Raw genomic sequence first — 27,031 nt, 5'->3', positions numbered from 1 at the left:
CTTCCACTGCTTACTATGTGCAATAAATCCAGGTGTAATATTTGAGAACCCATCATAACTATGTGAGGCACACTAGTAAGATGTTTGGAAAGTATTGGATTCTCACACATACAAATGCTGAGCAAGCTCTTAAGGTGAAAGAGTTTGGTGCAGTACTAGGAGCATAGAACTCTGGCATTTGTCCACCATCATGAGAATAATCCGTCAGTCTACTCTCGCTCCCAACATCTCCTTGACCTGGGGCTCATATAAACTCAGCTCAACTTGTATAAACTTGCATAACTTCATTTTTATTATTATTAAAAAAATGAAAGAAAATTATCTTTTTAATATGATAGATATAGACATATAGTTTGAATCTTGTGTGTGATGAATGTATATACAATCTATAAAAAACAAACATAGACTCGAGGTTAGATTATTTAAGTTTTTAGGTAAAAGATACAATATAAATAGAAGATTTCTTGATAAAAAAAAAAAAAAAAATTATATGATTTATTATAAATATAATATTAGTGATGTTAATTTTTATCTTATTTTATAAGTTTATGAAATTAAAATTATTTGTCTTATAATTAAGTAACTAATTATTAGTATTTATTTATGAAAAATACAAACAATGACAATATTTACTTTATATAAAAAAAGAAAGATAAGTTACTTGAACAACTCATGAATAAGCTCGAATTCATTCAAATAAATAATTAAACCGATTATCTAATTCGATCATAAACTCGAATTCAACTCATGTTCCAAATAAATAAATGAATCAAACTCTTAACTTTTAATACTTGGCCCAAGTCTCTATTTCGGCCCTAATTGCAGTCATGCAACTTCCGATAACGAACAACTTTGACCAGCCAACAAAGCTGCAGATAACACATATCACACAGGAGAGTGCACCATTGTAATAATAATTGGTCACATTAAGGAGTGAAAAGGAACCTCATATCTCCTCAAATTCCATAATTATGCGTTTGTTTGTACAAGAGTTTAGTCACATCTTTCAATTAAACTATTTCTCACCAGTCACAAGAGACATGCAAGATGCCAGTTTCATTATCACGCTATTTCTTGAAGCTCTTTTGTGTTTAGAGAATACTCGAGCCTTCAAAGAATTACACATTTCCAAAGCAATATATCAACAGCATGCTAATTTGCATATCAGAAGCATATATCAGCAAGTAGTGTATCCAACCACGGATGCTTAGATTTCAGGAAAAATGTTTCTCAAATATGCTTCTCGATGCTGAAATATACAACTAATTGAAACAGAAGAGATCTTGATTGTGATAAAGAAAGAAATAGTATAACACTGCAGAAGATAGAGATTATGGGAGTACTAATGTTAGTACAAGCAGCCTAAACGATAAGGAATAGACCTGGACAGGAGAAACCAGTAAGGCAATGTGATCTAAGCAACTCAATTAGTAGTAGCGTGAGCGAGTATCATAGACACGACCTCCAGGGTACGAACCTCTTGGCTCAAGTCCATGCTCCCGGGCATCACCAAGAAATCGAGCCCGTTCTCTGTAGGAATCAAAATCATCAGTATTGTAGCCTCTATGTGCTTCTGCCACAGCAGCTGAGGTCGCAATTCCACTGTAACCATGAGGATCACTAGATCCCATGCCACTTTTAGGGTACTGATCCATCAAGGCTTGCTGGTGCTGATGCTGCCGTGCATTTGATTCCCTCTGTAGGAATTCATCTCTACGGATGGCATGCCGTGCTCGAAGTGCTGCTAATTGTTCCTCATACTGAGCATTTATTGCGTTTATTTTCTGAAAATGAAAGACCATTGTGCAAGATAAAAACCATGTTAAACTTCAGCAGCATTTCTGAGGGTCAAGCAGCAGTTAGCCACAGACATCCCTTTTCTTTAGTGAGGGATGTGACTAACTCACCAAAACTTAAGCCCAAACTATCAATTCTTCATTTCACATTGTACCACAAAATGAAACACACATTATTTAATATGTATCAGATTTGGCACCACTTGGACATTGTTTCAAACTTTTAAGTGATATATAAAATATATGTAATTACTCCATGACTGCTGTGTCCACATGCTCACTTCAAAATTTGTCAAATTTACAGGCAAGGGCTGAAAACAGAGCTAGGTATGAAATAAGCTTTGGTAAATTTGAGCTGAGTCCGGCATCCTGTCCTTCAACCTTTGTTTGAAAAACTTTTGCAAAAACTGCCAGCATCACGGTAGGAGGAGGCAGTAAGCAGACCAGGTAAGTCCCTCCTCAAGTTTGGATGTATTGTTTTTAAGTAATCGAATTTGATTAAAATTAAAAAAAACATAAGGGCGTAACCCAAGTATATATAGGATGTATGCAAGAGAAACACCTAACTAAAAAAAAGAAAAAAGAGCAAGAAAATTGTAAAAACTATAAATATGAAAGTAAACATAGGCAGCTGCCCAATGGCACAGGGGTATTAAAGAAAAAAGCCTTTAATTCTACCTCTGTCCTCTCGCGATCGTCAAAGCTGCAATCATTTCTCTCTCTCCAAATACACCACATTATGCACAACAAAATCATCTTCCACAATGTTGCACTAGAATACCATAATGACCTATCCACATGCAAAGGGATTTACCACTCGTCTATACATGACCCAGTCTAGGCCAAACAAATATGGAAAATAGAATCTCATAAGGCACTAGCAACCTCACAGTCGAGTAAAAGGTGATCAACGGATTTCCTAATCTTCTTACATATACAACAATGATCTACCACTATGATACGCCACTTTCTTAGATTATCTGTAGTGGGGTTCTTCCCTAACGCAATTGACCAAGCAAAGAATGCCACTCTTAAGGGAACCTTATTCTGCCAAATACTCCTCCGAGGGAAATGACTGCAATCATGGGAAGATAGGACTTTATAAAATGATCTAACATCAAACAACCATTTCTTGGAAGGGGCTTAACAAAGCTTGTCTCCAACGTCCTGTCTCAATCTAAAGGAGTACAACATTTTTTTTTTTTTTTTTTTGATAAGTAAGAAAATTTCATTAAAAAAGCGTAAGGCGCCCCTAAGTACACATGAAGTATACACAGGAACAACTCAGCTAGCCCACATGAAAAACCCATAAGAAACTACATACCCACAACACCCAAAACCCACATGAAACCCAAGATACAATAGAAACCCTCCAACAAACACCCAAGATACAAAGTAACCCCCATAATAAAATAAAACCCAATAGAACCCTCCATCCAACACCCAAGATACAAAGTAATCCCCATAATACAATAAAACCCAAGATTCAAAAGAACCCCCCATGATACAATAAAACCCAAGATACAAAGAAACCTCCCCTCGTACAAAGAAAACCCCCAAAGAAGAAAACCCCCCAAACCCAAGAAAACCCCCAATCAATACCCCCAAAACCCACACAACAATACCCCAAATACAAGAAAGTAATCCCAAAATACAAAGAAAAGCCAGAGCGTAAGGCGCCACCGGCGCGTGTAGACACGCGCAACCGGAGCGGTGCGAAACCAGCCAGAAGGACCACAGGAAGAAGCGGAAATTGCCGGAGAAGCAATCAGAGAGGCGCGTGTGTGCAGGAGAGGTCCCATACGCAGCAGATCTAGAACCCAAAAAACAGAAACACCCACGGCTACTCGCGACGGAACGGCGCGTGGCGACCACCCGCAGCAATTCCGACGGCGAAGAAGAGTCGGACCACGACGAAGAGTCCTCCGGAGAGGCAAGTGGACAGCGAGGAGGCCCCAAAACCCGTAGATCTACAACCCAAGAAGCGCATGAACAAAAACGGCCACCCACAACGGCGCGGCGGCAACCATAGAGACAGCGACATCGGCAAGGACCGGAACAAGCCGGTGAGGTCACGAGCGGGTCGCGAGCGCGCCGGAAAACCCAACCACTGAGAACTACCCCCAACAAAAGAAAACCCCAAAACTAAAAGACCCAAGCGAAGAAGAAAAGCTAAGAGAACCTAGACTGGAGAGGAACCAGAAGAGGAGGAGGGAGGGAGGATGGGATCCATCTTCCCTCCCTCACAAGCGAAGCAAAGTAGGCTAAGGGTTTTTTGAAAAGAGCAGGACAAGAGAGTCTGGAGAGATACTTAAACTAGTATTCTTAATAAACAAGAAAAGGAGTACAACATATTGAAGAACAAAGTAAAGAGATCTACCTCCCAGTCATGCACCACTTTGATAAAATTAACGTTTCAGGCAAAACTACCTTAAGGGACCAATCTGAGTCACTACACGTCATGCCAAACTATAATATTGGATCCATCTACCACCTCAAATCTAGTATGACTAAAAAATTCACCTCAAATATGACCCATGACCATCATTAGAACACTTCCTACCCCACGAGTTGCCATACTTAGAATCCATTATCACCCTTCATAGAGCCTCTCTCTCATGCACTTAGCACCATAACCACTTCCCCAAAGGAGCTCAGTTGAACAAACGTAGATTTCAATCTCCCAACCCCTTTTTAAGATCAAAGAACAAACTTTGAACCAACTAGCCAAGTGAAATTTGAACTCCTCACCTATACCACCCCACAAGAAGTCCCACTGTAACTTCTTTATGCAATTGGCAACAACCGTAGAGAGGGAAAAAAATAGACATGAAATAAGTAAGCAAATTAGATAAGGTGCCCTTTATCAAGTTAATCCTCCAATCCTTAGATGAGTATATCATTTTCCGATCAGCCAAATGACGCTCCATCTTTAAAAAACAGACATGAAATAAGTAAGCAAATTAGATAAGGTGCTCTTTATCAAGGTAATCCTCCTATCCTTAGACAAGTACATCATTTTCCGACCAGCCAAATGACGCTCCATCTTCTCAATAATGTCATCCCAAATAGATTTGGCCTTAAAAGAAGTTCCTAACAAAAGATCCAGATACTTCATAGTCAAAGAAGAGACTCTACAACCCAAAATGCTAGCCAAACCATCAACATTAGTGACATCGCTAGCATCAACCATTTTGATTTAGCCATATTAATTCTAAAACCTGAGACAACTTCAAAGCACAAGAACAAACAACGCATGTAGCGAAGATGATCAGGGTTTGGCTCGCAAAATATCGATGTGTCATTTGCAAACAATGAAAAAGAGAACCCTTTCCAACTTGCCTATGTATTTCTTGTCTCTTCTCTTCTAGCTGGTGTTGCAATCACATAGAAAAGCTACAACAAGATTTCTTGTGGGATGAGCTAGGTGGAGAGTTCAGTATCACCTAGTAAACTGGTCCAAGGTTTGTTCTCCAAATTCTAAAGGTGGGTTGGAGAGTTTGAAACTTGTTCCTATTCCATCGTGCTCTCTTAGGGAAGTGGTTGTGGCGCGATATGCATGAAAGAGAGGCTTTGTGGAGTAGTAGTGGATTCTAATACGGTAGCTCATGGGGTGAGTAGTGTTCTAATGAGGTTCATGGATTGTTTGGGATGGAGTTATGAAAAAATATCAGGAGGGGCTGGGGGAGTTTGCTAGTCATACTAGATTTGAGGTATGGAATAGCTATGATATTAGATTTTGGAATGACACGTGGTGTAGAGATCAAGAACTTAAAGCTTTCCCAGATTTGTATAATATATCTCGCATTAAGGATGACTCTGCGATGGATCATTTGGAGGTTTCTAGTGGCTCCCCATTAGTGGAAAGTAAGCTTTATCAGAGCAGCTCAAGATTGTGAGATGAAAGTCTTCGCTTCGTTCTTCAATTTGTTGTATTCCTTGAGAGTGGGTCGGGGAGGTGAAAACAAGCTTTCATGGGTCCCTTCCAAAATAGAGTTGTTCGACGTTAGATCGTTTGATAACGTCCTTGTTCATCATGATGGTACTCCTTTCCCTTGGACGAGTATTTGATGAAATAAGGTCCCCTTAAGAGCAGGTTCTTTGCTTGGTCGGCTGCCCTAAAAAGGATCCTTATCATGGACAACTTACATAAGCCGTATGTCGTTGTGGTGGACTGGTGCTGTATTTGTAAGAGATTTAAGGAGTCTGTTGATCATCTTTTTCTCCACTGTGAGATTGCTAGTGCCTTATGGAGTGCTATCTTTAGTCATACTAGGGTAACTTGGGCGATGCTGAGAAGAGCGGTTGATCTTTTTACTTATTGGAGAGGGTTGAGGGGCAATCATCAGAGCGCAACTATGTGGAAGATGGTACCATCCTGTCTCTTGTGGAGTAGTTGGAAGAAAAGAAATGATAGGAGTTTTGAAGACTGCAATAGGACGATGGTGGATTTAAAATCTTTCTTCTTCAATACTCTTTTCCACTAGGCAATTGCTTTAGAATTTCCTAATTTGCTTACTGTTCATGATTTTATTAACCAATTTTTATTTTTTATTTTTTTTCTTTCTAGTTAGGCGTTCCTCTTATATACTTATTGTGTACCAGAGTTATGCATTTTCTTTTTATATTTCAATTACTTATATAAAAAATAAATAAATAAATTCAAATGATTGTATCCATTGTCTAGTAAAATAACAATGCCTCTTAAACTGATAACAACAATTTACAGATGTGGTAACCCCACACAATTTCATAGAGGAACAGGGACATGAGCGCTCTAAAAAGGCATGCCTGCCTACCCCTCTCAACTTGTCGCATGCACACTATCTTATGTTTATATGAAGTTGTGTATCTAGATTAACCAACTGCCTTGACATATGCCATCCCACTTACATTTTGCACCTTGTCTTTCCAACCAAAATTCAGGATTCAGAGCTGGTCAGGAAAAAGAATATCTTGGTACAAGTATGGTGTTGGAGGAGGGTGCTCATCTTAAATCCATATTGTTGCCATCTTGATTACTCACCAATTAATATGTATGTGGATGTTTGTGTGTCCAGCATGCCTACATAGATATAAACATACTAGGCAGTCCTTGACATACCACTACAAATTAAAAATATTACAAGATTTAACTATAACCACCTGCTTAATTTATATAAGCTGTTACATGTGTTAAAGTGTCGCACATCGCCAAAAGATACATGACTTGAGGACTTTATAAGTCATGGACACCCCTCCTCTTTCAAGGCGTCTTTTGAGAGTGAGGTAGGCGTTCCTTGGACGATGATTGGTCTTTCCCTCCCAATGTTAAACACGTGTTTGGCCAAAGTTACCACACGTGAGGGAGCGTGTTAAAGTGTCCCATATCGCCAAGAAATACATGACCTGGGGACTTTATAAGTCATGGACACCCCTCCTCTCTCAATGAGTCTTTTGAGAGTGAGTTAGGCCCATGGACTTTTACAATATGATTAAACTACCATTGCATAGCATTTCTCCCCCTTCTAGAGGCATCTAGATTCAACTTAATGTTTGGAGTGTTGCAGCTTTTCCCAATGTCGGCCAAAAATTTAAAAAGGGCAAAAAATACTGAAACATTTCTTTTGGAAAAAGTTATGTTTGAAATTTTCTCGATGCTGTCAGCAAGAACCAGATCATTTTTTGTTAAAGCATACCTGAAAAATCACCTGAATTTCAGATTCTGCCTTGTAAAATTTTTTGCATCAATTTAGTCCATGTATTTTTTGAAGCTAGTCATGCTGGTCATTCTGTACTACGGCATCACCTGATAGAAATTTTTGACGTCCCTTTTTAATGATAATGTGATACATAACGGACCTAAGAGAAGCCTAGTCAGCAATCCCCTGACAATTTGTGGTGGGATTAGTGAGTAACAAGACCAATACAGTCTTATAAGGCTGGTCAATGAGTCACTAATCCCCCCTTAAATGGTTAAGGATTTGCTGACTAGGCTTCTTTTAAGTCTGTGATGTGTGACATCAGCATAAAAGAAGAAAATGAGACAAACAATTTTTGTCATTTCAAGTAACACTAAAGTGTAGAAAGACCAGATAGAATCATTTTGAAATAATTATACAATAAATTGACACAAATATATATAAATATTGTGGAGATGAAACTGAAACTCAGGTGATTTTTTAGGGACCAAGGCATACATACTTTAACCAACATTTTTTTTTTACACAAGTAACCAACATTTTTCTAGCCTCATGAAAACAGAAATAACAAGTCAGCCACAGTAGCTAAGAAGAAAATGCAAATATCTACTAACCTCTCTATGTCTAGCATTTTCAGCATCCTCAGTGTCATTCTGCTCCTTGGCTAGTTTTATAATGTCATCACGGAATTTCTGCTCAAGATTTTCAAAAGTCTGTGACAAAGGATTGCCCTCATATACAATGTTCATATTTTCTTCATGCGTCTGAGATCTGGGATCACTGTTGCTTTGTTTCTCCAAATCCAGTTTTGGATCAGGCCTCTGACCCTGAAAATAGGATCTTGGAGCATCACCCCCTTGACCTACATGACAATAAACATGTGTCTCAAGTATAAGGAGTCCAGAACTAGTGTTAGAATATAAAGGCATGTCAAAACCTTGACAATTATAAAGTTAGACGTGGGTTTATGAAGGAAATAATGGTATGTAAAAAACACAAACTAATACTGGAAAACGTCTATACAATTATAACAAGGGTACTCTGTTTTAGGTAACAGTTGTCTCACTATTTTGGTAATGAGGAGGAAAAAAAAAAAAAAAAAGAGAGCTATGGGTGCCAAAGTTAAGCCCCTATGAAATTTCTTCCTAGGTGATACAGTAAATCAAAGTTCCTAACTTCAACCAGACCATTGTTGAAGTTAGCCACTAACATCAACTAGGCCATTGTTGAATAAGCCACTAACCTCGGCCTCCTAACTCTGCTCTAAATGGAGAAAAGCAAAAACCTACTAAAATCACCGCTGTTGTTTTTCCTCAACCCAAAAAAAAAAAAAAAAAAAAAAAACCTTTTACTCCTTTTTCTAGATATGATATTAGATTTATTGTTTTAGGGTAGGTATACAGACACACTAGTTACAAAAAGCCTTGCAAAGAGGTCTCCTTTGCTCATTAATTTTAAGACATTTGGAAAATCCTACATGCTTCACAAAAGGGGATGTTATCAAATCATTGCTGTCTAATTGAACCACAAGATACCATCAGTTTACCAATCCACACGAGTCATATCTAAATGTCCTACATGAGTAAGGGTTTTTGTCTCACTAGAAACAGTATAACATATGGAAGAAATATGCATGGAAAGCTCTGCAATGTGGTAAACAAGAAAATGGCTATGAAAGGGGCAGGAGACAAGACCAGTTTCACATTTGCATCAAAATTCTTGAATGTCTACTTAAGAACTACATGGCACAGGTTATATGCAAGGCAACATTAATTATGAGAGCAAAAGAGTACAACAATTTATTATAGACACCATTTTTAATATATCAGATATGTTTATAACTAAATTCCATGATTCATCTCCTTATGATTGGCCAAAAAAGGGTCCAACAAACTTATATTTTTATCCTCCCACTGAGATTACACTATAGATAAGAAATTCATGCATGAAGATGGGTTATGTCGGATACTTTTACGTTGAAGCGAAATCGTTCGAGTTTCGGTCGGATGTCTGCGTTGGGGATGGAGTTCGGCTAGCTGAGTGGAATAAGGGCCTCTTTAGGGCAGTGTTCCTGAATACGTTAAGTGTAGGATGGTTTAGGAGATCGATGGAGGAACTGAAGCAGGTTGGGGAGATACGGGATTTTTGCAGGACATATCGGGTTGGTTCTACGGTGTTTATCCTGCAACGGAGGGGGAACGATCACGGAAGATTCTTGGAACTGTCAGAGTATGCTTTTGGAGGAAGAAGATCGTCTGTGATGATACCAGAGGGAAGAGTAGGTTGTGGGTGGGCTAATTGTCTAGCGCAACTGAGAAGATTAGAGAAATCCCTCAAAAGAAAAGCCACTGGGGGGAAAACAGGCGGAAATATACCAAGTGCTGCAATGAAGGAGATGAAACCGGCGCTTCGTGATGGCCGTACGTTTGCGGCGGCGTTGATAGGGCACGGCAGTGAGCCGGAGAAAGGAGAATCAAGCAAGGGTAATCTGGGTATTTCAGGAGAGCAATCCTTGTCTATTTTGGCAAGATCGGAGAAGCAGGCGGCGATGACGGAGGGAGGAGACTGTACAGCTATTGGTGGAGCGCAATCCATGCTGAACGTCCCTGTGGTTTCTATGGAAGGGCAATTACAGCTGGCAGAATTCAAAAAATTGCTTGTCTCCATCCGAGAAGAAGTTACTAGATGGCTGGGTCGGCTGGAGTTGGGCCTGTTGAGGGATGAGGTCAAGTCTATCGAAAGCCCAAACAAAGGTCAAACAGACAACGAAGTGGGTCAGGTTGCTCTGGGCTTCATTGCGCAGGACCAAGAGGGGATTAAGGATAAAGGAAAAGAAGCAGCTGTCCAGGAATTGTGTGGAAGCCCACAGTTAACCTACAAGCGTCGGGTTCTACTTAGGCAGAAGGTCCAAACTGGGTCGACAACGGAGTCGGTGGAGGAAAAGGCTGAGCAAAGGCAGATATCACCGATGAGCTCACTGGAGGTAATTTCCGATCCTGTCCATTCCGGTTCCGGGTCTGGAAGGTTGGGGAGTCGGGATGCTGTGCATGCGGGGATCTCTATGGAGGATAATGGAGCTGGTTCAGAGGGAGATGAAGGGGTCATCGGAGGGTTGAAAACGGCCACAGAGGAGGCCACACCGATTGAGAACCAGGTTTCGCTCGTCTATAGTCCTGGACAGGCGGAAAATTAGGAGGAGGAGGAGCGGGTTCACGAGGGCAGTGAAAGCGAGAGGTTGGGTAAGCTCGGACCGGATTCTGGTTTGAGTGTAGAGGCAGGAGACGGCAGAGAGGTAGGGGAGCAAGGGTTCGAAAGTCTGAAACAGGCAGAATTTGGTATTGGATTGGGAGAGATGGCAGCACAGTGCAGAGGCTTAGAAATGATTGAAGTGAGTGGTAAGGTGGATGTTGTAATGAGTGATCTTGATTGTCGGGAGAAGGGTGAGGGGGTTAACAGTTTAGCCTTGATGACTAGCATAGAGGAGAATTTGGGGGATAATGAGTTGCTGGATGTTATGCCTTTGGCTGTTATGGAGAAAGATTTAGGAATTGAGTCATCAGATTGGGTGTTTGAGAGAATTAGAGGTTTTTGCAAAGTTGTTGGAATTTCTTGTCCAGGCCTTGAGGAGAAGATGATGGATTTATTCAATGGTATAGAAGCACAACGGTTTTCTGATAGAGTGAGGCATAACAATAATAGTAGTACTATGGGGAACCGTGGACAACGTGAAGTGAAGAGGTTAGAGTGTTCGGTGAATTATGATGGGAAAGGAGGTCAATCATCTAGGTTGACTAGGAAGGGGAGGGTAGGCAATTGTTTATGTTGAAGCCAAAGATCATTTCTTGGAATGTGCGGGGCATGAATGAGTTTGAGAAAAGAACGAAGATTAGGGGGTTGTTGAGGGAATGGAAGGCAGACATTATATGTTTACAAGAAACAAAATTGGAGTTAATTACCAGGGAGTTGGTTTATAGTGTTTGGGGCTGTGCATATGTGGATTGGGTGTATTTGGGCTCTAATGGGGCTTCGGGAGGTATTTTGTTGATGTGGGATAGAAGAGTAGTTGAGAAGTTTGAAGAGTATGTGGGGAGATATGTGGTAGCCTGTGCTTTTCGTAATGTGTCAGACAATTTTGAGTGGGGTTTTGCGGGTGTTTATGGGCCTAATGATGATTGTGATAGAAGAGGCCTTTGGGATGAATTGGCGGGTGTGAGGAATATTTGGGAGATGCCTTGGTGTATGGGGGGGATTTTAACGCTGTCCGGTATCCGAGCGAAAGAGGGGGGGAAGGGAGATCTACCCATGCTATGGTTGAGTTTTCTGAGTTCATTTTTGATCAGGCTCTCATTGATCTTCCTTTGGTTGGAGGGAGATCCACCTGGTCTAATTGCCGTTCGTGGTCCAGAATAGATCGTTTTTTGCTGTCTCCAGATTGGGAGGAGTATTTTCCTGAGGTTTCTCAAAGGCGTTTGCCTCGGCTTCTTTCGGATCATTATCCTTTGCTTTTGGATTGCGGCATCGGGAGACGAGGCAGGGGGTCTTTTAAGTTTGAGAATATGTGGTTGCAAGTTGATGGTTTTGAGGAGCTGGTGAAGGGCTGGTGGAGATCTTATGTGTTTGAAGGTTCGCCTAGCTATGTGTTCGCTCGGAAATTAAAAGCTTTGAAACATGACCTTAGAAAATGGAATGAGGAAGTGTTTGGGAATGTAGGGGCTAATAAAAAGAAGCTTGAGACTGAACTGTGTGAGCTGGATTTGATTGCAGAGGAGAGGCCGTTATCTGATGAAGAAAAATTAAAGAGAGTAGAATCTTCCAGAAATTTAGAGCAGCATGTCTTTCTTGAAGAGGTCAGTTGGAGACAGAAGTCTAGGGCTCTGTGGTTAAAAGAGGGGGATAGCAACACGAAATTTTTTCACCGTGTGGCTAATTCTCATAGAAGGTATAATATGATTGAGGCACTGGTGGTGGATGGTCAATTGACTGAGGATAGTGCAGTTATCAAAGATCACATTGTAGACTTCTACGCGAAGCTATATAGTGAGCAATATCAATGGAGACCAAAGGTAGATGACTTATCTTTTTCTTCCATTGATGAAGTAGATAGAATCTGGTTGGAACGTGAGTTTGAGGAAGATGAAATTTGGGCGGTTATTCAGAATTTCAAAGGGGATAAGGCTCCTGGGCCTAATGGTTTCTCTATGGCATTCTTTCAGAAGTGTTGGGAGATATTGAAGTATGATATTTTTGCGGTGCTCAAGGAGTTTTATTCTACCGGTAAATTTGAAAAGAGCCTTAATGCTACTTTTGTGTCGTTGATTCCAAAGAAGGCCGGAGCGGTGGATATCAAGGATTTTCGTGCTATTAGTTTAATAGGTGGTATGTATAAAATCATCTCTAAGATTCTGGCTAATAGGTTGAAGGTGGTATTGGGGAAGGTTGTTTCTCAATCTCAGAATGCTTTTGTAAAGGGGAGGCAAATTCTGGATTCAGTGTTGGTGGCTAACGAATGCGTGGATAGTAGGATTCGTTCAGGAATTCCGGGCATTATTTGCAAATTGGATTTGGAGAAGGCCTATGATCATGTCAATTGGGAGTTTCTGCTTTACGTTCTAAAAAGATGTGGTTTTGGGGAAAAATGGGTTGGCTGGATTGCTCATGCTATTTCTACTGTTTGCTTTTCCATCATTATAAATGGGTCGCCTTCAGGGTTCTTTCGTAGTTCTCGGGGTCTTCGACAAGGGGATCCTTTGTCCCCGCTCTTGTTCGTGATGGTGATGGAGGTATTCAGTCGGATGACATATGCGGCAGTGGATAGTGGGCGGTTATCGGGTTTCTCAGTGGGATCGAGTTCCCAGGTTGCCATGAAGGTTTCCCATTTATTATTTGCGGATGATACGTTGATTTTCTATGATCCTGTTGTTGATCAGGTCCGAGACCTGAGGTGTTTGTTGCTTTGTTTTGAAGCAGTTTCGGGCTTGAGAATCAATTTATCCAAATCTGAGATGGTTCCGGTGGGTGAGGTAGGGGATGTCGAGGAGTTGGCTAGTATCCTTGGGTGTGGTGTGGCATCGCTTCCGATAAAGTATTTGGGCCTTCCGTTGGGTGCTAAATATAAAGATTCTAATATATGGAATAATGTTATTGAGAAGATGGAAGCTAGACTAGCAGGGTGGAAGAAGGTGTGTTTATCTAGAGGGGGGAGGTTAACTTTGATTAATAGCACTCTCTCTAGCTTACCTACGTACTTTCTTTCTCTTTTCCCTATTCCTGTGGGTGTGGCTAATCGGTTGGAGAAACTTCAGAGAGATTTCCTTTGGGGTGGTGTTGGAGATGAATTCAAATTTCATTTGGTTAATTGGCGTACGATTTGTTCTTCTAAAGCTTCGGGGGGGTTAGGAGTAAGAAGTTTGGTTAGATTCAACAAAGCCCTGATGGGTAAATGGTTATGGAGATTTGCTATGGAGAGAGATGCTTTTTGGAGAAAGGTGGTGGAGGTCAAATATGGTAGTTTGAGGGGTGGTTGGTGTTCTAAGGAGGTTGGGGGTTCTTATGGGTTTGGCGTGTGGAAAAGCATTAGGAGGGGATGGGATGATTTTGCTGCGCATGTGAGATATGAGATCGGGAATGGCTCGAAAGTTCTGTTTTGGCATGATGTTTGGTGTGGGGAAATTCCTTTGAAGATCCTCTTTCCTGAGTTGTTTCTTATTGCTAGAAGAAAGGATGCTTGGGTGGAGGATATTATGCAGAGACAAAATGGCATCATCTCATGGAATATTTTGTTTGCTCGTCCTGTTCATGATTGGGAGGTCGAAGCGGTTAGTAGGTTTTTTGGGATTTTGTACAACATCAAAGTTAGCAGCGAGGGAGAGGATAAGTTGTGTTGGGTGCCATCACGTAAAAAATCTTTTGAGGTAAAGTCCTACTATCAGTTGATGTCGAGTCCTACTCAGTCTGCATTTCCATGGAGAAGTATTTGGAAAGTTAATGTTCCCTCGAGAGTGGCTTTCTTTGTTTGGACGGCTACTCTAGGGAAATCTTTAACTTTGGATAATCTTCGTAAGAGAAACATTATCGTAATGGATTGGTGCTCTATGTGTAAATCCGCTGGAGAATCCATTGATCATTTATTTCTGCATTGTATGATGGCTACTGAATTATGGAGGGCGCTCTTGAAATTGTTTAGGGTGGAGTGGGTAATGCCGAAGTCGGTGAAAGACATGTTGGGGAGTTGGAGGGGCCAGAAGGGTAATCGGACCTCGTTACAGATTTGGCGCATGGCTCCGTTGTGTTTGATGTGGTGCATTTGGAGGGAACGGAATGCTCGCTGCTTTGAAGATTGTGAGACTGATTTGTCAAATCTGAAGAGAAAGATGTTTCAAATGTTGTTTATGTGGAGGGATAGAATTAAGACTATGCATGAATGTTCCTATTTTGAATTCTTAGATAGTTGTTCTCTTTCCTCCTTACTTTAGGGGTTCCTTGTATACATCCTGTGTACTTTGGGTTGCGCCCCTTTGCGCCTTTTCAATACATTTTACTTATCAAAAAAAAAAAAAAAAAAGATTGACAGGAAAAGGCTGAAATGGAACTTAGTTCTAATGCACCCCAAAGAGTTAAACTTCAACCAATATTTAACATGAGAAAAACTATTTGCCAGACAAAAGGTTGTTATGGTTATGCACATATCTGACAACTAGCCTAAGTACGTGGAGAACACAAAAGTGCATCAATATTCTGAAGAAAGAATCACAGTCTCAAGTGCTCTATAACAAAAGAAGCATGTATGAAATGCACACAAAGATACACAAGATTCCTCTTGAGTAAATATATTTGTACCTCTTCATCTAATTTTTTTTTTGATAGGTAATTAAAGTTTTATTGAGACATGAAGCGTAAGGCGCCCCCAAGTACACAGATCGTATACAAAGGAGAACCAAAGCTAACCCGAAAACCCAACAAATAACCAAAGCAACAGGAAAAAAGTAAACCTAAGGACCCGAGAAACAAACGACAAAATCATCTAATTTAAAGTCCTTTTTTTTTCTGTAAGTCTTCGTCTAATTTAAAATACTCAATAAAGTGAAAAAGGTTATAAACTTTTGCAGTCAACATCACCATTTACCCTTCTTTGCTAAAAAGCTAGACACAAGCTCTTGAAACAGAAGATTCATAGCAAAATCAGTCTATACATTAGCCTTAGGCAAGTACGTAATTAAGATAATCCCAATTGCCTAAGAATGCCAAGATCAATAAAAAAGAAAAAGTTTCAGACTTAACAGTTCAAATCTCAAATGTGATTAAACACATCAACCCCTCTCCTCTTCTTGAAAACATAGAAATAAAAAAAGTTTTCCTCTATCATGTGAGGGACCCCTAGTACACATGCATACAACACCAACACACACACACATACACATACACAAACAACAAATAACACTTGCCTTCATTGGACATATAAGATGCCATTGAATTTGACACTTTTGATCCATCCCTTTCCCATCTCCATTGTCCCTCTTCATTCGAGGTCCCATATGGGTGCTCCCTCTCCGGAGTGAAGGCCTCTAGCCGTCCTTGGAAATGACCAGGCTTGTGTTCCATCCTCTGACCAGACACATTATGCATCTGGCTGCCCACATATGTATTGACACCAGAATGGGCATACTGCCCTTGCTGTCTCATTACTATTTGCTTAACAAGGCAGCTTGTATGGTAGACCTGTCAAACATAACAGCCATCAGAAGCAATGTCTAATTAGTTATTAAATGCAAGGAGCAGAATAAACCTTCATAAAGACTTAACCGAATCAACGTTTCATACTGAAAGGAGGCATTCCCTTCATGGAAATGGAAAGACTGGGTTTGACAATGAACATGCCTTTTAACAAAAAATGATGGTCATAAGCAAACGTTAAGGCCTTTTTGGTAGCAGAAACTGAGAACAACATGCTGTAGCGAAAAGCGTTGGTTAAAAATTGCTCTCCTTAAATTTTCCCCTTTTTCTTTTCCTGTGAAACGCAACTAACCACCGAAACGAACCTCAGATGAGAAGTTTTCAAAGCCAATTCTTTTTTACTTTTTTTTTATAAGTTACAAAATTTCATTAAAAAAAGTGTAAGGCGCCCCTAAGTACACAAGAAGTATACACAGGAACAACCAAACTAGCCCGAAAAGAAGAAACCCACAAATCCACTAGACCCTAAAACCCCAAGACCCACAGGAGGCACACAACACTACATCATGTAAGCCTTGCCTTTCCAACACCTAGAGGGTGCGCTTGCATCGCCATAAACAGTTTTGAGGAGATGAAATTCGATTTCACTTCCACTGCCGTCCTTTCTCATCCCTCAAACGTGTCTTGTGCAATAAATCTAAACCCAATATGAGCATAATAGCATAGTACTTAAAAACAAGAAGGCACTTGCGTTATTGCATATTTGCGTATATTATGGCACTACCAACATAAGTTAATTTATCCAATGGAACAACCAAGTGGCTTAACCATACACCGTAAAACAGCCCATGTTGCAAAGTTCCTGAAGCCTTAAAAAAAATGCCCAAAATAAACACCGATGAACTTCAACATAATAATAAAAAAAAAATGTGAATAACTGTGGTCAAACCCCATTAGCAGCTTACAGAACATAAACATTCACGCAAACATGCATGAACAAACATATATCTAAAAAGTAAAGTACAAAAAGACCTATCAGTTTCTCATACGCATTTTATCAAACATAAGACGTACAAAATAAGGACTATCACGTAATCATGAAAGCCCAGCTAAAAATAGAACATGAAAACAAGTGTTGTAATACCGGAGACCCAGCTAGAACCCTGATAATCAGAACTGTATGAAACCCAGGTGAAAAATAAAATAAAATAAAATTTGGCACAAAAAATAAATAAATTAATTAACAGAAATAATAAATCGAAAATTAGAAAAATAAAATAAGAATAAAGAATTCTTTTCTCTTACCTTATTTTAACTTCCTTTCTCTATATTGGATCTTCTCCAACTCTGAGTGATGAGGCTAGGATTGGGAAGCGAACCCTAGCTTGTTTACGCTGTAATAAAATGGCTTTAACTTGGTCTGCCAACCCTTTTGTGCCCGATTCGACCCATGAAGCGGGTCGGGTTTAATATGGACCATCCATACTTTAGCCATTTATTCGTGAAAGAGTTTGCCTTATCTTCTCTATAAAATTATGCTCCGTTTGTTTCGGCGTAAAAATTTTTTAGAAAATGATTTTGGCATTTTTCGGTATTTGGTGGGGGCGAAAATAATGTTCAACAAAAATCATTTTCAATTTGACCATAAAAGTTTCTTTAATTTTTGGAAAACGATTTACGGTTTTGTTTTCCGAATTTAAACTCTTCATTCTTGCAGGCACGTTTGTGAGAATCATCTACTACCAAGAATTGGAGTTTGTTAATAGTCCGAATCTACCACTGAATGTTCTCGTTTACCGAATTCCGGTGAATCTGGCCGAAATCCGGCACAAATGATCAGATTCCGACCAATCCTAATTCAACCAAATTTGGCAAGAATCTGGCCAGTACGGCTGGAATCCGGTTGTTCTGTGCCAGATTCCAGCACTAATGGGCGTTGGTGATTTTTCCCCGTTATGATTTTTTTTTGTACCAATCAAACACCAGATAATATTTTCAAGAAAATCATTTTTTCTGAAAAATAATTTTGTTGAAAATATTTTATGACGGAAAACATTTTACGCCGAAACAAACAGAGCAATAACTTCTAATATGGTTGTGACATAAACAAGGTCTTTTGTGCCCTTCAATAAAAACTTGACACGTCTTGGGAAAAAAAAAAATCAAATAGTGTCAAAACACCGAATCTGGTCTCTCTCCTTCTAAGATAAACATTTTTCATGTTTATCTTTACTAAGAGCATTCATAGCAGCTTCCCTAAAAGGGGTATGTTCCCTAAGTTTTAGGGAAAATTTCAATAAAGTTACAAAAACCCATCCACAGTAGCTTTCCTAAAATTTTCATTTCTTTAGAAAGTGAATGGTATTTCCCAATGCATTGAGAAACAATGGCCCTGTTTAGTAATCCTCTTTCCCTTCCCCTTTCCCTCCCCATTCCCTGACGTGTACGGACAGAGCAAGCTTTTGGCAGAAAAGCTGAAAAAAGTCAGCCATTTTCCAAGATGGGATAGCCTTTTTTTCCCATTTTACCCCTGCCAGGGGAAAAAATTCAGCCGATTAAAAATCGTATACAAGGGTAAAATGGGTAAAATAAAGCCTGTTTTGTTTTACCCATTTTACCCCTGGCAGGAAAAAAAATTGTGATTGTGTACAGGGGTAAAACGGGAAAAAATCTTGTCTAATCATGAAAAAAGCTTGTCTTATCATGGCTGAATTTTTTCAGCCCTCTGCAAAAAGCTTACATGTCAGGGAAGGGGGAGGGGGAAGGGGAAGGGAAAGGTGAATGCTAAACAGGGCCAATGCATTGAGAAACACTATTCCTATCTTCTACTTTATCTTTTTTTTTTCCTACTTTTAAATAAAGTAAAAGTAAAAAAATAATATTTTAATGATATAGGGAAAAATGAAGGGAAGTTACTATGGAATATTTTTTGATAAGGAAGTAAAAAATAGTTTTGTACCTTATATTTAGGGAAAATGGTTGGGAAGGTGTTAGGAATGCTTTAAGGAAAAAAAAAAAAAAAAAACCTTGGAACGTCCCTCTCTTTCTCGTAGCCACCGTTGTTCCCAATGCCACCAAATACCTAGGTTCGATACCCATACACCGTTGCCTAAGAAAGACGCTACCAAGGCTCGAATAAAGCCGCCCACTCCAAGAGCTCTGAGAGTCGCCACTGCTCCTCCACAAGTATTCTCCGATACAATTTAGCCGTTGATGGACCCTGACATCGTCGAAATCCAACCCCTCTGTTAAGGGCTTGAAAATTTGAGAAATAAATTCTAATTAACATAATGATAAACGAAAATAAAAAATAACAATTTGATACTTCAACAGGTCAATCCCTCCTCTCACTCTAACACACGGTTAAGAGATGAGTCATTTCACTCAAACACACGGTAAGAGATGAACCTTGGATAATTTTCCGGTTACTTTCATTAATCTCAAAGACTGAATTAAATACAAGATTACTTAACTGCTGATACCTAACTACTGACCCACTAACATGCTTACTGGACCACAATAACCCACTGCTAAAATATCTATCCACTACTAACATAACTAACCCACTAACTATTCTAGCAACTACTACATTAAACGGATCCACATTACACTACATACATCTTCCCACACTTCGCACATCTTCCATAATTTCCACAATCTTCAGGTTCCTTCTTTTCAGCTTCATGCCCATAACAATCAAGCTTATAACACCCTCAAAATTGCTCCGAAAGAAAGATCTGAATCTATACGAGACCAGGGTTTGATGAAGTTACTACTCTCTTTCTTTCATTCTTTTTTTCTTCTAAATTTTAGTATGTATGATGTTCTTGATTTTATGAGATGCGGGGTTCTTCACCCAGCCATCTCTGTAAAAAGTATTATATACTCTATTATCTAATTTAGTTATTGTCAAAAAAAAAAAAAAAGGTTCAAAGTCTCCAATTTTCTGTTTTCTTTTTCTTGTGTTTGATTTGCTAATACATTCTTCTTCTTCTTTTTTGTACATTAGTTTTTGTTTGCATAACCTTAGAATGGGAAGTTGATGTGTCCTTGTGAAGTTAGCCTCAAGTTTTGTTGGGGTTATGCTTAGAAATCTAAAGCCTGAGAGCTTATTGTTTCTTGACAAATATGATGATTCATCTGTCAAATATGATGATTTTTGGGTGCTCTATTTTCTTCAAACCAAGAGATTTTTGGTGCTTTGTTTTCAAGTGGTGGAAGATTAACGAGCTAAAGCACCTGAAGAAGTTCTTTTGTGCAATTTTTTTTTTCTTTAAATTGAATGTTGTATGATTGTATCTGAGATGCAATGGAGCATTTTTATGTTTTAAGGTCCTATGTTGTATCTGAGAGCATTGTTTTTACTCGTTGTTTTGGTTTCCAAGATAATTAACAAAAACAAAAGGAAATGAGACTTTGAATAATGTTGTTGGTGAGCCCCTTGATTTCAGAACTCTAGGCAAGCCTAACTGTTAGATAGGTTTAGCTAACTGCATTTTTTTAGTTTCTAGGTTCAAAAATTATGGAATTCATTTTTTTCTTCTTTTTCGTTTCTTTCCCTTCATACTATACAGAGCACTGGCGTTCGTATGTAATTCATTGAGAATAAAAATGTTGCTTTTGGTCGTTGTTTGGTGGGTTTGTGCAAGGGAAAATGAGTGTAATGTGGTTGATGAAATGTTCTCTTATGATATTTATGAGAGCTTTACTTTCTTTTATAATAATTGCTGCAATATCTGTTGAAACCGTGTACAACTATTTTCCAAATTCAAAATATCAATTACAACAGAATGGTCTAATGATAGAATACAAGCTACACTTCAATTTTGATTTTGAGATTGTTCTATCCTTATCATGAGAAGTCTCATCTCCTGAGGTTTGTTGTGCAACGTCATTGTTTGAGTTTTGAATATCAGTAGCATCTGATCCAACATCATCTGATCCAATAGTTTGAGGGCTTGGAACTGTAGTACTCATTTACCATAGATGTTCATAACTAAAAAACTTGTCACATATAGCCACATACAATTATATCTTGTGCATTACAACATCACAAAAAAGATCAAACCACACAAAGATTAACAACTTCAAGGATTCCCATAGCCGTTGATATTATCTACACCAATATCAACTATAGTAGATGAATATACAGGATCTTGAAACATGGCAAATGTAGTTGAAGAGGGATACTCCATAGTTGGCAAAGAGCACATTAAATCATTCACAAATAAAGAAAATTAGAAAATGGACAAAAACTACCTTGATAGAGGATATGTTATAATAAAAATTTACATTTACTAAACTTTGTTGATCCATCAACCACAAATTAGCTGGCCTCATATTAGTATTCACAATATCTCTATGGAAAATAAGATTTTAATGCAAATTAAATCAAAATGCATTTTTTTTTTGTAAATACATTGTTTCTTTATGTGAAGGGCAATTTTATACAACTAACATGTAGAGGATCTTCCAAGGTGAATGTAAGGTTTGATAGTACTTGGTTGTTTAACGTAAGATCTTCGGCACTTCCTACATCACCATCCTTTATATCTTTATCACTATCTTCATCCATTGTCAAAAGTTCATGATGAAGCTTTTGTAAACCAATGCCAAAATGTTCATATTTTCTTTTTGACTGGCACCCTACTTCTACAACTTCATAAAATTGCAATATTAAGCTATTTATAATCAAGGTGAAAGAATTATGTGCTTCTACTTATATATCATCACTAGATATGCTATGTATAATGTGACTCTTGGCATTAGTTGTCTATATCTCTAAGACATAATGTTGGGGAATAGTGTCCACCAAAGATTTTTTTTTTTTAAATGGTTAAATAGCTCAAAGGTACATGTGGTTAGGCTCTAAATCCAATCGCCGCCTCGGTTTTAAAATGCATTATAGGTGGTACCTCTATTTAAAGAATATTCCTAGTTGGTACTTCTACCGGTCCTCTGTCCATTTTTTTAACGGACCTCCACGTCACCCACCTTATAATGCTGACACCCGTCCCGGTTGCCACGTATCATAGATGATACTTATACTTTCAATGCCACATAGAATGAGAAAAAATAAAAATAAAAAAAATACCTCAATTTTTTATTTTTAAAAACGATTTTTTTTTTTTTAACAAAAATATACCCCATTTTGGCTAAGGGGTGGGTTCGAACCCCCCAAACTGGCCAGTCTAGGGGTGGCTGAGCCATCCTCATGGCCCATGAGGGTGGTTCATCCACCCCTCAAAGGCTAATTTTGGGTGGCCGAACCCACCCATGGCCGTTAGAGGTGGTTGGGCTACCCCTAAATGGCCACAAAAGAAAAATAAAATAAAATAAAAAATTATAGAGTTGGCCATTGGGGTTGGCTGAACCCACTCCCATTTTGGCCATGGGGTGGCCTTTGGCCTTGGGGGTGGTTCTACCACCCCCATTTTGGCCTAGGAGTGGCCGGCTACCTCCATATTTTCGTTTAAAAAAATAATTAAAATTCTTTTTTTTAAAAAAATAAAATAAAAAATTGAGATTTTTTTTTCTCTCATCCTATGTGGTATTGAAAGCATAAATATCATTTGTGATACGTGATTATGTGGCAATTGAGACATGTGTCAACTTTCTAAGGTGGGGTGACATGGAGGTCCATAAAAAAATGGGCCTAACCATAAGTACGTCTGAGCTATTTAACCAAAAATGAAAATGAAAAATGCGCTTACACAAAATTTCAACAAATTCAAACTTATGGCATGTACAAACAGTCTTCTTATCAAAAACTTCAAATGCAACTTCATAAAATGGACTTTCTCTCCCATGAAGGGCAACCCTATATATCTTCGTCCCTCATTCTTCCCGATGTTTTGATGAGGTGTAATTTTGACTGTTAAATAGCTCTTCTTGAAACACCAAAAAAGACTCTCTTGTGTAGGGCTGGCAATTTTGACACAACCTGACACGAACACGACACGAAATTAGCGGGTTTAAGTCTACCTTAAACGGGTTTGTGTCATAAACGGGTCGACCCTTTTATGACCCGTTTATCTCGGTCTGGCGGGTCAGTCGCGGGTGACCCGCCAGACACGATTAACATTTAACTCTTTTTTTTAAAAAAAAGGGGGGGGGGGGAAATTGGGATTCGGGAATGATCTGTTGTACTTTTAGGCTTTTAGCACCAAAAATCGAAAGTTCAAAACAGTTAAAACACAAATGACAAAACTAGAAAACGGGAAAAGTGAAAACCTAACTTATTTCTTTTTTGGTTTTTCTTTCCTTCAGTCTCGCCTTGCCACGCCGCGCCGCCGCCCTTCTCTTCTTCTTCTTCCATATTCTTCTTCTTCAGCTCCGCGCCGCCGCCCCTTCTTCTTCCTCCCATGAGGCCCAATCGGAAACTGGACCTGCTCAACGCTCTCTCTCTCAGTCTCTCTAGTCTCTGCTCTCCGGAGTCTCAGCTCGGTGCCGACCTGCGACTGCCGACATCTCTGCTCTCCTCGTCTCTCTGCCGCTCTCTCTCTCTCTCTCTCTCTCTTCCGTCGATGTCGCATCCAGTACCGCCAGGTCTGCCGGTATGTTAATAGTTGATTTCCATTTTTAATTTTTTATAGCATCATTATTGTGGGTTCTTCAGAAATTTTGGTATTATGTTCAGAAATTTTTTTAGTATTTTTTTCAGCTTTGTTTGTTTGTTTGGGTTCTTCATTGATGAATGATGGATCATGTTCTTTGTAAGTTGTAACAACAGTTTTTGCCTTCATCACTTGGGGTTCTTAACCAAGCCATTTTGCCCTTGTGTAACTCTTGGAGAGGTCCGATTTAGGGCTGGCAATTTTGACACGACCAGATAATCCGACACAAACACGACATGAAATTAGCGGGTTTGGGTTTACCTTGAACGAGTTTGGGTCTTAAACGAGTCGACCCGTTTATCTTGGCTTGACGGGTCGTGTCGCGGGTAACCCGCCAGACACGATTTTTTTTATATATATATATATATATATATATAAATTATTATTTAATTATTTATTAATTTATTAATTTATTATTATTAGCTAACATAAGAAAACAAAAAAAAAAAACAAAAAAAAAAAAACCCTAACTTCTTCTTTTCTTTTTCATTCAACGCCCCCCCCCCCCCCTCTTCTTCTTCTTCTTCTTCTTCTTCTTCTTCTTCTTCTTCTTCCATTTTCTTCTTCTTCTCCCAGTCTCTCTGCTGCGCCGTCGTCCTCGTCCGGTTCTTCGTCCTCGAAGCCCCAGTGCCCTACGGTCTCCCCAGTGTGTCCGTCCTCGAAGCCCCAGTGCCCTTTGCTAACTCCCTTCGCCGAGTCGCCGGTCGTGGACTCGTGGTCTCGTTCAAGCTCGGGCCTTGGTCTTCAGTCCTCGACTCCCCACGCCTGAGTCCGATTGCGCCATGAAATTGAAGAGCTTGGAGGTTAGACTGTCAGAACCACCTCTGTGCCCGAGAGCTTCGGCGAGAGCGCAGAATCCAATAGCTTGTTCAAGACGTTGGAGACTTGGAGGCTGGAGCTCAAGGCACTGTTTGGGCTCTAGTACGGGTACCTTTAGGTCCTCTTCAATATCTACTGATTCTAATTTCTACTTCAATATTTACAACAAGTAGGTAAAGTTTTTGATGGATTTTGCGATCTGAATATTTGATTGTTGATTTGAATCATTTGATGTTGTTTTGATTGCTGAAAGTGAAACATTTAGTTGAAATTTGAGGTTTTGATTGTGGATTTTGATTTGGTTTTGAGATAATTGCTTGCCTTAGCTTTGAATGTTCAAACGGGTCGTGTCGGGTCGTGCCGACCCGATACGACCCATTATGTTAAACGGGTTTCACGGGTCGTGTCGGGTGACCAGTGAAATAATCGTGTTCGTGTCGTGTCTGGAGCCCCGACCCGTTAACATAAATGGGGCGTGTTTGGGTCTAGCTTAAACGGGTCGCGGGTCTTAACGGGTCGTGTCGGGTACCCGTTTTGCCAGCCCTAGTCCGATTCACATGCAGTACCTAAACGGGTTTCACAGGTCGTGTCGGGTGACCCGTGAAATTATCATGTTCGAGTCGTGTCTGGAGCATGACCCGTTAACATAAACGGGTCGTGTTTGGGTCGTGCTTAAATGGGTTGCGGGTCTTAACGAGTCATGTCAGGTACCCGTTTTGTCAGCCCTACTCTTGTGTAAACCTTTGCAGCCTCTACTTCCATCTAGTAACATGTTTTCAAAATCGGTCTAGAAATTTTTGTCTTGACATCTCTTTCTTTCTCTTTAAAATAACGTGCATTCAAGGCTTTTCCATACTGATCGACAAAGTCACTCACCATTGTGCTCAAACGAACATAATCTTTAAAAAACTTATTCATACTTTCACTCCGTTGAGTTGTGGACATGCTGGCAAAAAATGTGGTTCGTAAGTAAACCGACATCCATTTTTCACACCGCATATAAAGTTTTTTCAACCAATCATTATCTCTCAACTCATTCTTCGCTACAATTTCACTCCATTCCATCTCAAACTCTTCAATTGTGATTGTATTATGAATCCAATGCCGAAAATCTCTTTGAAAAGATGGATATTTATTATGTATATGAGCCAAATGTTTTAGAACTTTTTGTAAAATATGTCATAAACACAATCTATGAGTGGTATTTGGTAATACCTCTACAATTGCCTTACCTATAGCCTTGTCATATCTGTGATAATTGTAGAAGGAGCACATTGAAGCATTGCCTCAAGCCATGTTTTCAACAACCATGTATAAGATTCAGTCATTTCATTTACGAGTAAATCACATCCAAACATCATAAATTGGTGATGATGGTTAACTCTAGTAAAATGAACAAAATGCATCTTATAACGATTTGTCAAGTAGGTAGCATCAAAAGTAACAACATCTCCAAAATATTGGTATGCAGCTTGTGATCTAGCATCTACCCAAAAGCAATTGCCCATGCATTCATTCTCATCTACTTGGATTGCGTAAACAAAACTCGGATCTTTGCATTGTCTCTCGAGAAAATAATTGTACATTTTTTGTGCATCTTCCTCTCTAAAAATAAATCTTCTTCTATTGCCTAAATAATTTTCAACATTTTTAGCAATACAACCAACATTATGGTCACTACCGGATTCTTTACTCGACACCGACATTATCTTCCTTGGAGGTACACTGGACTCATTGTGTGTATCTATAAGATTTTTCTGAGCACGTGTTACCACTCTATGTCCATGAACCAAACTTGTACTTCTAGGGCTAAGGAGATCATGATTATGTTTAGTTATGAACTTATGTATGGTCCATCTTAACCCCACTTTCTTTAAACCCATAATTGCTTTACATCCTATCATTGTTTTTGCAGGCTTCGGATTTGTTTAAGTTTTTTGTTGATAACTTTTATGATAAAATCATTTTCTTGAACAAACATATTCTATCCCAATTATTGACATATCATTCGATAGTCGATAATGACTTTTTTGAATGCTAAAACCATTTTGCCTTGCATAAGCATTATAACATGTATGGACATCTTCTAACTCATCAAATTCTATACTAAAACATGGTTCCATAGGATCATTATATGAAGAAGAATTGACAATTGGTTGCTTCAAATCATTTTGATTTTCTACCGTTCTGTTGTCAACATGTCCATTTTCAATAAAATCCTCACAACATGATATTATCTCAAGTTCTTCACAAGTAGCACTCATTTTAGGGATCCTGCAAGAGGATAACAATATTTTTCAACTATAACTACTAAATTCTCTAAACACAAACACAACATTCTTCAACTATAACTAGACATAGGCCCAACTATAACTGGCAGATAATGCATCTAAAAAAGGCACAAAATTCAAATAAATATTTCATATAAAGCATTTACTCTCAATTCCTA

The 27,031-nt window shown here is 39.2% G+C and overlaps 1 protein-coding gene across 1 annotated transcript; it reads right to left on the bottom strand.

Moving 5' to 3' along the window:
- Window positions 1-905: 905 nt before the first annotated feature.
- Window positions 906-17,603, bottom strand: LOC133878129 (uncharacterized). The gene is made up of 4 exons (XM_062316637.1): window positions 17,453-17,603; window positions 15,919-16,192; window positions 8,092-8,339; window positions 906-1,784 (listed from the first exon to the last, which is right to left on the bottom strand). The coding sequence occupies exons 2-4, from the start codon at window positions 16,154-16,156 to the stop codon at window positions 1,428-1,430; spliced, it is 843 nt and encodes a 280-aa protein (XP_062172621.1). The 5' UTR covers window positions 16,157-16,192; window positions 17,453-17,603; the 3' UTR covers window positions 906-1,427.
- Window positions 17,604-27,031: the final 9,428 nt, after the last annotated feature.

The sequence above is a fragment of the Alnus glutinosa genome, chromosome 9 (assembly GCF_958979055.1).
Source record: "Alnus glutinosa chromosome 9, dhAlnGlut1.1, whole genome shotgun sequence".
NCBI lineage: Eukaryota > Viridiplantae > Streptophyta > Magnoliopsida > Fagales > Betulaceae > Alnus > Alnus glutinosa.
This window is presented reverse-complemented; position numbering and strand designations above follow the sequence as displayed.